Source organism: Macrobrachium nipponense, chromosome 11 (genome assembly GCF_015104395.2).
Source record: "Macrobrachium nipponense isolate FS-2020 chromosome 11, ASM1510439v2, whole genome shotgun sequence".
NCBI lineage: Eukaryota > Metazoa > Arthropoda > Malacostraca > Decapoda > Palaemonidae > Macrobrachium > Macrobrachium nipponense.
Genome location: NC_061087.1, coordinates 22,417,345 through 22,429,537, shown reverse-complemented (window position 1 = coordinate 22,429,537; position 12,193 = coordinate 22,417,345). Strand labels below are relative to the sequence as shown.

The following is a 12,193-nucleotide window of genomic DNA, read 5'->3' as shown; positions in this document are numbered from 1 at the left end:
TATAATGCAGATATATATCTATATTGATATGTATATACTATATGAATGAATAATTTATATATATATATATATATATATATATATATATATATATATATATATATGTGTGTGTGTGTGTGTGTCGTGTGTGTTCTGTGGTGGTGGTGTGTGTGTAACTGAATCACGAATGTTTGGAACATGATAAATCCATTTAGACCTTTGTATTTGTAATGTTTAAGAATGATCTCAAAGATATAATTTCAGACTTAATAAAAGTTAGTTGAGTTAGAGATATTTTCTTTTTATATCTATGTTTAATATTTTGTGAATAAGTTTTTGTTTGCCAAAGATCTGAATGTGGTCAGCTGTCGCCCTGTATAATCTTTTAATTGTCTTGTCCCAGTGTCTGAGCAGTTGGACTTAATCTTTTTGTTCTTAAATTGTACCCATGTTTATGCTTGTTTGGAAAGGTTACCTATTCTCCATGTGTGTCGAATTCTAGGTACTAATCTCCATATAATTCCTATCTGTCACTTATACAACCTTTCCTGTACCCTCAATTTCTCATGTAAGTCAGTTTGTCTGCTAAGTAAAGGACGTTGAGTCGAAAGATCTTGAAGAATCTCCGTTGTTTATCTTTCGTGGCTTATACCTTTATATATATATATATATATATATATATATATATATATATATATATATATATACTAATTATGTTAGGCTTCAATGAGACGGATTGGTTTAGATAGCAATATATCACCCCATCTTATATTAACCAAACACGAGCATTATATTTATTTATTGATATAAGAAAAATCAAGATACTGACCTACGAAAGTGGTATAATTCGATAAAGATCGATAAGAAACTTGAACGGCAGAACATTTCGACAGATCGAAAATATTCATCGCGAACGATTGACCTTTTAGAGCATAGGCCAAGAGAGAGAAATAAAAATGAGTCCAGATCCAATCAGTCTTTCATCAATATTGGAAAGCAAACTGTTGATTAAATAAGGTACAGAAATCAGATTGTTTTTAAAATGTCACCGGATTTGAATACATAGTTTTTGGAGTGATTGAAGCGAGAGTTAAATTCTATTTATAGTTTCCTGCGAGATGGCTTTTTGTCCGTCCGTCCGCCCTCAGATCTTAAAAACTACTGGGGCTAGAGTGCTGCAAATTGGTATGTTGATCAGCCACCCTTCAGTCATCAAACATACCAAATTGCAGCCCTCTAGTCTCAGTAGTTTTGATTTTATTCAAGATTAAAGTTAGCTATGGTCATGCGTCTGACACCTCTGTAGTAGGTGCCAACAACACGGGCAGTGGTTGAGTTTCATACAACATTATACACTGTACAGAAAACTATTGCGATGAAGACACTTCGGCGCATTTCTTACTTGTTTGTGTTCAGACTAATTTTTTTAAAAGCTGACAGCAAATATTCACATTTGATATCATTGGCGATTCTTTCCCCCTTGTGATTGGTCAGTTTGAATTGTATCCTCTGGTGGGTGAGGTGTATGAGCCTACACCAATAACGATGAGCTCCATTGATATCAGCTCTAGATATTTACCTTCAGCTAAAAAAAAAAAGTATATTTGGGCTTGTTCAACATCAACTTTCATATATCTTCTGCTTTTTTAGATAAAATAACTATCGTACTTTTGGCTGCTGAGTCAGATACAGAGTCTATCGTACTTTTGGCTGCTGGGTCAGATACAGAGCCACATTCCTTAACGCGTAATGGTAACCATTCAACCAGAATTCTCAAACATTTAATTTTTACACTGGTTTCGTTGACCCCGAGGAAGTGTGAGAAAATTTAAAGCACTTGGTCACAGTTTTAATCCTTCCTCCAACTCGGTTACAACGTGAGACAAGACAGTCTCCAGTGATAGATCGTATGTATATATATATATAATATATATATAATTATTATTTATATATATATACATATATATATATAGTATATTATATATAATATATATATATCATGTAATTTGCTTATAAAAAAAAAAACATACCCACACACAAACACGTACTATGCATTTGTATTTGCAAAATAGTTCACATTCACGGGCGTCTGCATTTACCAACTCCTCGGTCGCACTTGTGAGAGCGCACATGTTTAAAACACCTGCAGTAATTTCCCAGCACATATCACTCGTTAGACGCTTAGAATCGCAGTCTATCACTATGGTGTGTAAAAGCGAGTCTGTTGGATGATAGTAACGCAAGCGGTGAATTATTTTAAGTCTGAACGACTGAAATTATCATAAAGGACCAATTATTGGAGTATCGTAAAAGATTACAGCGTTGAAATATCTTTCATCCAAAGAAGTGTCGTAAAAGACGAAAAATATCGCAGTGTCTTATAAAAGATTAAAGCGACGATATTATGACCCCCAAAGTATTAGGCTGACATCAAGAAAACCGATGTCCAAATCGTCTTCGTTGGTTGCACGAATCCAGAGGCTCACACCAGGCCTTTTTATATGCACCTTACTCCTCCACTAGGGAAGACAAACTATTGATTTAAAAGTCCTAGTCTACTGACTTGTGTCAACAATTGAATTGTTTCATCATGGCCACAACCAAATTTTCATATTTAAATGCACCGAGTGCATTTTTTATATAATAATACGGATAAAGTGTTGCGATATGGTGCGTGATACACTTGATTCTCTCTCTCTCTCTCTCTCTCTCTCTCTCTCTCTCTCTCTCTCTCTCTCTCTCTCTCTCACTGTATGTATGCTTTTGAAATTATGTCCAATTTCAGGGGCATTCTGAGGCAATGTGCAGCTATCATGAGGGTGAGGAATCATGTTTCATATTTGGTGAGGATTGGAAGATCACTTCCCAAGTTGTCAGTTATCAGTGAAGTGTTAAGTCTGTAGAAATTCAAAACTAAATGACATGCTGTGACGTAGACAATGAAATATGTATATGTATACTCATCTTATGTCGCGTATTTTACCCGTACCGAATTAAGGCAACCATTGACAAAGGCATAATTTGGCAGTCTGGCAGGATTGTCTGAAAAATAGGTATAAGTAATTTTTAAAATAATGATGTTCAGACAGCCATATACAGAACAAATGGCATCCTTGATTGGTTCAATACAGAATGCAATATCTCACTCTCCAATACAGAATCCCAGTGCTATAACTTAAGTGCGTGTTAATCCTCATAATTTCCTGAAACCAAAAATAATCTAGATTTCTGCTTGATCGTTAGTGAATGTGACTTGAAAACGACAACAACAACAACAACATAAGATTGTAGTACCTGTCATATTTCTTAATCGAAGAAGAGCAAATGAACCTCGATAATCTTATCAAGGACCCTGATAATGATAGATAAAATCCGATGTTGTGCTTATCAGCTGTTTCATTTCTTGCTACCAAAATAACCAGTCGTTCTTTTCTTTCGTAGGAAGCTTACGAACGTTTTCATTCCGTTACGCAAGGAAACGCGTGATGAAACGAATCACTTACGAACGATAAGTATTATCCAATCTTTGGATTCCAACAGAGACATCGTAACAGGAAGTTGAGCTGGTGCTTGGTGGTGGCGCTGTAGTACCAGGATGGCGCTGTTCCGAACTTCCAGAGATCAGATCAGTGCGGGTTGAAGGTTCCTTGGTACTGGTCCTCTTAGTGAACTGGTGAATCCGAGGGAGTGTTGGCTCAAGATTTTATTTGGAGAAACACTTTATCGTCATGGAGGAAGTGCTCGTAAACCGAGCAAATACCGACGTCAACACGACCATCGTCGGTGTGCGCCGTCGAGTGTACTGCTTTGGCATAGTGTGCATGGTGAGTCTAGCGATTTCCTTTTGGAGGCATTTGATGCCATGCCACCTGTTCAGGTTTGTAAGTTTCTGTTAGTGGTCTCATTTGCTGAATCTTGTTTGTTTTTAGGGGCTGTAGGATATACTCGGAAAATGTTACAAGTGTAAGCGGCCGATTTTTCGTAAACGTTTTATTAGGTTTAGGCCTAGTTTGAACGTTATACTCATAGGAGAACCACCATTTTTGTGAACTTCAGTCACCTACCCTATTCCTACTCAATACATTAAATCATCTTTGAAGTATTTCCATTAGGAGCAAGTCTAAACAGTATTATTATTATTTATTTATTTATTTATTTTACATCGCAGAAACAGGTGTTTATGGTCCATTTGTCCACTAGCCAAATGGGAATATCTGAATGTTTTGGCATTTATGAACTATATAGTCGTGAAACTGTTTAGTTAAATAAAGTTTTGAGAAGTGAAGTCAAGAACAGGGCTAGGCCAAGCCTAGCCATGTAAAACTTAAAAGTTGTTCGTCTGCCAGCCGGGTCGGTCGTCAGAAAAAGGGCTCATACTGACACTTGGCCAACGTTATCAGACAATGACATCCTCCTCTGTGTCATAGTTGAGACTTACAGGAGACAAATTGTATCATGCATTTCCTAGCATTGCCGTTTACGTACAATATCATATACGTTTGTGCATCTTAAGCCTATTCATTTTTTTCCAGCCATGTTGCTGAAATTTTGAACAAATACTCAAATTAATTTTCAGTTGACTAGGAAGGTTTGGGATGAATAGTCTGTTGTTAGTTTTTGGGTAAAATGTTATTTTGAACCATTGTAACATTTCTGAGATGATTTAACTGTTGTGAAGAATGATTTTGAACATGTATGAATTTCGTCTCTAGCAAATGACCTAACCTCACCAGGTTGCCATATAAAGGCCCCTGCATTACGATTAGTTTAGCAATTGACTTAGCTGACCTAGGTTGCCATATAAAAAGGGCCCCGAGAATTATGAGTAGTTTGGCAAATGACCTAACCTCACCTAGGTTGCCATATAAAGGCCACTATATTAAGAGTAGTTTATCAAAGTCCTCTGTATTACGAGTAATTTAGCAAATGACCTAACCTCACCTAGGTTACCAGTAAGTACCCCAGTGCGTGGTATTACGAGAATGAAACAATTCTTCAACTTAAATGAATCTGGATGAGAACTGTCCGTTGGGATAATATCCTTATACTATGTGAATACTTTTGTGTTTTCCACAATAAAATCTTCCATTCCTATTTGGTACAACCAAATCGAAGCGCATAAGGGTGGCTCCCACCGTCTCCAAGTACCTATTTTCTAAGAAAACAGATGTCAGAAGCGTTCAAATCCCTCATTAAATCAGAGAAAAATTAAATGTTCTAGTATTAAGACACAATAATTGTTCAATGTAAAATACCATTTTCTGTGTGAAATATAGCAGGAGTTGTCGCCTCTTATTTCTTGTGATATATGAGTTTTATATTCATTTAGACTCTACTATTTGTTTGCCCTCTTGTTTTCTATCGAGTAAGGCTTGTGTTGGGGATCAGGTTATAACCCAGGATTAATAGAGTGTATATATATATATATATATATATATATATATATATATATATATATATATATATATATTATATATTATATATATATATATATATATATAGATATATATATATATATATATATATATATATATATATATATATATGAGTGAGGAGCAGTGTTGGGGAGACAGAAGGTTTTGAGGTGAGAGTAGGATTACACCAGGGGTCGGCTCTGAGCCCATTTATCTTAAACATAGTGATGGATGTTATAATAGAGGAAGTAAGGGAGACAGTATTGTATGCGGATGATATTGTTCTGTGTGCAGAGAGCAGGGAAGATCTGGAAGTGAAATTGGAAAGATGGAGACAAGTACTGGAGGACAGAGGAATGAGAATAAGTAGATCTAAGACAGAATATATGTGTACCACCACTGAGGGGGATGATAGAGAAAGTATTCAGCTTGGTGGAGAGCAAATAATGAGAGTTGATAACTTTACGTATTTGGGATCTTTAGTTAACGCTGGAGGAAGTATGGAAGAAGTAAAACACCGGGTACAGGCAGGCTGGAACAACTGGAGGGCCTCTGGAGTTCTTTGTGACAAAAGAGTACCGCTTAGGTTAAAAGGAAAATTTCACAAGACAGTGGTAAGAACAGCAATGCTGTATGGTACGGAAACAGCAAGCATGAGAAAAACAGAGCAGAAGAAGATGGATGTGGCAGATATAAGAATGCTTAGGTGGATGTCTGGGGTGACAAGAGGATAGGATCAGAAATGACTACATAAGGGGGTCGAATATATACATATATATATATATATATATTCTATAGGATTATATATATATATATATATATATATATATATTATATATATATATTATATATATAATATATATATATATATATACGTATATATATTTTATATTTTTATATATATATATATAATATATATATATATATATATATATTAAACCTGGTTTGACCTATGATTCATATGCTTACACATATACATTGTCAATTTGGGTCACATTATGATATTGCTTCACATTAGTCCGCTCTGGTACTAGTACGTGAATTTTTAAAATCATCATCATTGTTGTTGTGACTATTTCCCAAGCCTGCTCCAAAGTCCTTTTTCGAATCATTTTGTGAACGCTCTTCTTAACGTAGGTGTGACTTCAGGGCGAATTGTTTATTATACTGGTAATACTATTATTCACTCTTTAGTTTTACACTAGTTTAGCGCTGCAAGTTCTATGGCAGCTCACCTTTTGAAAGGAAATGGGAGTAGTCCGTTTTCATGGCATTCATTGTTTTGCGAAATATAGTTTTTCACTAGATTAATTTAGGTAGTTTTGCAGTAGATTAATTAATTGGACATTCCAGTCGATGTAAAGTTTGCAGTAAAAAAAATTATCGGATATTGAAATAGCCGTAAGCTAGCTTTGAATTTAAACATTTTTTTTATAGAATACATTCACATTCTAACTTTAGAAATGAATTTAGCTGTTTTTAGTTGCTTGTTTTTTAGGCCAACATATGTTTTAAGGTGGTAGCCTAAGTTATTTTGTTAGTTAAAGAACTACTTCTGCATGAAAATATCAAATAAAAATCATTATAGAAAAAATGTGAAATATTAGAGCCCCAATTTTTGGGTTGTGTTGGCCAGGTTAGTGTGGATTAAACCAGATAATGCCAGTATGTAGGTATGATAAGGAGTGAATGGGAGGTTTTGTATGGACCTTCGGACTCGTCATACTAACAATGACAACGTTAACCAAGAAATGTTGTGGTTTCTTGATTTAATAAAATGAAGTTTAATGTCAAGTATATACTTTATAGTTCTCTTTGCATATTAAATATATGATTTTACAGAATATTTACGACTTTATTTGTAAAGATAGTGTTAATGTTACAGCAGTTTTAGGATAGATGTTAGGTAGTTTCGTTTAATCTTCCATCCAAGGACATATATTTATTTATTTTTTTTTTATCTTTTATTAGAAAATACAATAATGCAGATTTCATAGTATTTACTTAATTTTACAATGTTAATTTTTCTTCTTACCAGGACCTCTTACTTTTATAAACGGAACATTGCATATTCAGGTACTTATCAGGAAAGGAGATTGTAGAATGGGATTTTAATGAATGAAATCATATTCCTCATGTCTTGACGAGTCTAGAAACGGCTTTCTCAAAATCACAACGACCCCTCCAGTATTTATCCTACAGACGGACAGTAGTTATCAGAGAGAGAGAGAGAGAGAGAGAGAGAGAGAGAGAGAGAGAGAGAGAGAGAAATGCACTCTTGGGTTCATCCGTTGTGGTGTTATATAAGTGAATGGTATTAAGAAAGCTCATCAGAATAAGATAATCTCTTAGTTCATCATGGCCTCGTGATTTCCAGTGTATACTTTACAAATATCTAGAGCAGTTTACTGATATAGGATATATGCAGAGGAAACTAAATCACAGTATAGTGTTGTTTAGAAGAGATAAAAAGGACACACACACACACACACACACACACAAATATATATATATATATATATATATATATATATATATATATATATATATATATATATATATATGACTATTCAATTGACTTCGATTGTAAGGCTTGTTTTATAGACCGTAACAGGTACTATTCGTAACTCATTAAAGCTTAAAGATTTTTGCCGTTATTGTCAGGTAATGTCTTTAACTTGGACAATAGGTGCGTTATGTATATATTAAAACTCAGGGCTGCCTATACTCTGTTTTTTTCCATCTGTCCACCCGCCTGTGGTGTTTGCGCATGGTAACACTGCGTCCCGGGCTTTAAATAGTTACGCTAAAAGGATACCTAGGAGTACATTTGCAACTGAAAAGTGTTTTAATAAATTACTGTATGCGAATTACACCGTTAATATTCGAAATAGGATATTATTATTATTGTTGAATGTAAGCAATGTAACTGTTTAAAGCCCGGGACGCAGTGTTACCACACGCAAACACCACAGGCGGATGGACAGATAACAGAGTATAGTACTATACACAGCCCTAGTACTATACACAAGCTCGCCTATATTGCAGAATTATAAATTCATGTCAGAGTTTTACATATTTTCATGGTTCACAGTCGTCTGTAACCATGTGGAAGTATGAGACTTTTAAAAGAGGAAGTTTTTGTTCGTGGAATTTGTAAATTGTAATTCCTCCTCTCTACCTTTTTCCAGTTCGTGGCCTTGGGACAGATCGCACTCTACACAATCATGTTGACGCTCTCAATCTCCGAGGACTACAACGATTACCAAGGTAAGCTCTCTCTCTCTCTCTCTCTCTCTCTCTCTCTCTCTCTCTCTCTCTCTCTCTCTCTCTGTGGTTTGCTCTGACTTTTAGGTGTTGAATTGTAAAAATGTTACAGTTTTCAATCTTGGCCTCTCAATTTATCGGTCTAAAGATTTAAATGAATGTCATTAAAAATGCAGTTTACTTTCTTGGATGTTCCAAATTCCTTATATGACCAGCGGTGTTCCATAAGCCTTCCCATAAGCCTCCTTTACTGAATGAGTACTTATTTACTAAAAGCAAAGATTATAAGTTCTACTTCAGTTAAGCAAGCTTTTAATTTAAACCTGTACTTTAGTTGGTAAAATTGTGTGATCTCCAAATACCATTACATGAAATTGCCATGCAGTATTTTACTTTTTAATGATGTTAAGGATTTTCCATTGGTTATCCTTCGAGGTTTTGGGCTGGTTCCGTATTGTCTATAATTTTCTTTGAAGACTGTCTGCAGTCATTACTGTTCTTTAAGAAATATAAATTTTCTTTGCTAACGGATTTGTATGAGGAAGCACATTTTCAGTGTGCACCGTTGCACATTTATTCTGGTAGTTGAAATACCAGGAGACAAAAGTAGCCTAATGTAACCTCATAAACTTTTTTATATAAAAATTTTAAAGCTTATTTTACAGTTCAATACATATATAATATATGTAATTTATGTACAAAATCAACAAATAATCATTTTAAAAAAAATTTTTTTACTTGAGCAGATTGCACAAGTTGACGATCAACTAACATCTTAAGGATGTCTACGGAAGGGCGGTTGATCTTTGCCAGTTCTGTTAGTAACAAAAAGAGTTCAAATATCACATGTCAGTTATTAACAAATATTAATTTCTCAACAGTGGCTTTTGGCAGCGCGTGGATGATTCTGATAACCGCCGTCTACTTGGGGCTCACCGGTAGAGTGCTTTTTCTTCTCTTCGAGGTAATGATACTTGGGTGCTGGTAACTGCCAGTTCATTTTTATTGATATTGGTTCTCTGAAACTGTTTTATTGGCTTGTTTTAGCGCTGCTTGTAAAATAATTTTTTTTTTTTTTGTATCGCTACTGTTGGTGGTGAGAATCAACATTTGAGATGAAATCTTGTAAAGTTATTAATAATTATAAGTACTATAGGTTTGTATTTGACGATAGAGACCGGTTTATGGTATTCATGCTTCAAGACGATAATCTTATTAATTAGTTTTCTCTTAATTTATTTTTTTTTCCTTTTAGATAATAGTTTTGTTCACTTCTTAGAGATTCACGTATGCCTTCTTTCAAAAGAAACCCTTATTCACTTTGCATAGATTTTGTTCCGTCCTTTCAGAGAACAGTTTTATTCACTTCTCAGAGAGGGTTTTTATTCTTTCTTTCTAAAAAATAATTTGATCCAGTTTGTTTTTTTAACTTCTCCAGAGAATACAAAGATCACGCTGCTCTTTTCAGAGACGATACGAAGAAGCAAAAGGCCCAGAGTGGCTCTGGTGGTTGGCGTCGATGGTGGTCGTCATGTTTAACATTATGTTGATCGTGTGGTTCTCGCTGGTGAGTGACGTCATCCCGGCTACAATCTGCGGCGTTGCGACCTTCCTGTACATCCTCTTCTTCAAGTTTGCTTCCAAAGACATCAAACGCATCGGCGATAACGATCCCAGGGTAAGGAATATTTTTTGGTCAATTATTGGGTTTCTCGCAGTTACTTAATGGGGGGGGGGGGTTTAGGGGAGCCGTCAGTGCGCCTCACATTGTGCCTCACATTGTGCAATGTAGGCATTACTCAGGGTGAATTGCAGAGTCCCTTCGCCCCTAGCTGCAACCCTTTTCATTCTTTTAACTGCAATTACGTTCGTTATCTCTTCTCTTCGTATGTTACTTTCCACCTTCTGACAATTATTTCAAAGTCCAACTGCGAGGTTTACCCCCACCCCTCCCACCAATCACGCCTTTAAAACCTTTATACTCTGTTTCCCTTTCAACGCCGAGTGACCTCATAGGTCCCAGCGATTGGCCTTTGGCATTTAATTTTAAATTTCATTCCGTAAGGGTATCATTGTAGGCCTACAAAATGCAATCACAATTTTTCACCTTGCTTTCATTTCTGAACTTATATAAAGTTATAAGTATGAAGAGGGCATTTCCTTTCACTTCATAGCCAGGTACTTTTAAATTACGAGTATGGAAGTTCCACGAACTAAAACGACGCCTTCAGACTGTGGGCTTTGTTACAGCAAGGTTTGATTAAGTTTGCTCAGCTCTTGATAGCTCTGCCCTCTATCGGTCACGTCGTCAACCGATAGCCGAGTACTGGATCAGATTGGATTACTGGGTACAGATTAGGCTTACACGCCAAGCACAATATCAGCACGGCTACTGAAAACTGTTTGTTTTCGTTTTAAAGCCTTAAAGATCAAGAAATAGATAAACGTTTTTTACTTAGAACGTTCTGTCAATCTCAAATTAGATCTGTCAATCTCAGATTTGAATAAGTGATCAAATCCTATTTTCCTTTTAGAAGGATATTCTTTTACCGCCGCCCCCACCCCCATTCCTCCCGATTTAATCCTCAGCTGTCTTCCTATCACACTATGCATACAAAGCTGTGATAAAAAAACGCAGTCCTTATCGAGATTTATGAATTTTATTAGTTTTGATGGTAAACGGAATAAATCCAGGGTTTCTTATCAAAGATAAATAGTTTGCTGACTTAATACACGTTTTGTTGTCTTAACATTCATCTGAATGTGCATATTCCTAGGATGTTTTGTGTGTTCGTGATACAATCTTTGGTTACTTCATAGAATAATCCTTTGTATATTTGAAGGAAATTAGACCGACCCCAATGTTTAATAGACAAATCCTTTGTTTATTTGAAGGAAATTAGACCGAACCCAATGTCAAACTACATGCTTGCTTCCGTAACAGGAAATACCGTACAGAGTGATGTATTAAGTCGACTGTCCCCAATTCTAAGCTTGGCCTCAGACGAAAACTGAATTTAATAGGTCTCTGTCATTTTGTCTACTGCCAGAAACGTGTGGATTCCGTTCTACTGTGGTTACTGACAGTTTTATCCTCTCATTCCGCAGGCCAGAACTAGGAAAAATCAACCACCCTCCAGGGAAAGCAGTAGGCCTAGCTCTCGTATCAGTGCGCGCAGTGAAGCTTCAACTAGAACTAGTGAGCCTATAGTTCCCAAATAGGCCGATGCTACTGAATATTGCATGTGACATTGCAGTTGTCACAAAACATTTTTTTAGAGATCTTGTTAACGCCATTGCGTCTAATTTTACCTGTGCATTGCTAACATTGAAGACTAAAACGCATTTGTGTTGATCAGCACGAAGTTATTTCACAGACGATGAGTATTTTACGATGGAAGTGTTGCCCTGAAATGGAAATGTTTTACCTTCAGAGGATTTTATGTTCATGTGTATGTATTGTTGAAATAGTACTATGTAGCAACCTTTTCTTACGAGTATTGTCTATGTTTGAAATAAAGCGTTTTTTTCGA

The 12,193-nt window shown here is 35.7% G+C and overlaps 1 protein-coding gene across 3 annotated transcripts in view; it reads left to right on the top strand.

Moving 5' to 3' along the window:
* Nucleotides 1-12,193, top strand: part of LOC135195911 (uncharacterized) — a 27,717-nt gene extending 15,524 nt beyond the window's left edge. The window contains exons 3-7 of one of the 3 annotated variants that reach the window (XM_064222501.1): nt 3,520-3,803; nt 8,585-8,663; nt 9,542-9,624; nt 10,129-10,338; nt 11,769-12,193. In XM_064222501.1, the coding sequence (XP_064078571.1) occupies nt 3,708-3,803; nt 8,585-8,663; nt 9,542-9,624; nt 10,129-10,338; nt 11,769-11,882 (582 nt within the window). In that variant the 5' untranslated portion in view covers nt 3,520-3,707 and the 3' untranslated portion in view covers nt 11,883-12,193. Of the gene's footprint in view, nt 1-3,420; nt 3,804-8,584; nt 8,664-9,541; nt 9,625-10,128; nt 10,339-11,768 lie in introns of all 3 variants that reach the window. The other 2 variants (XM_064222446.1, XM_064222547.1) reach the window with 2 other exon arrangements.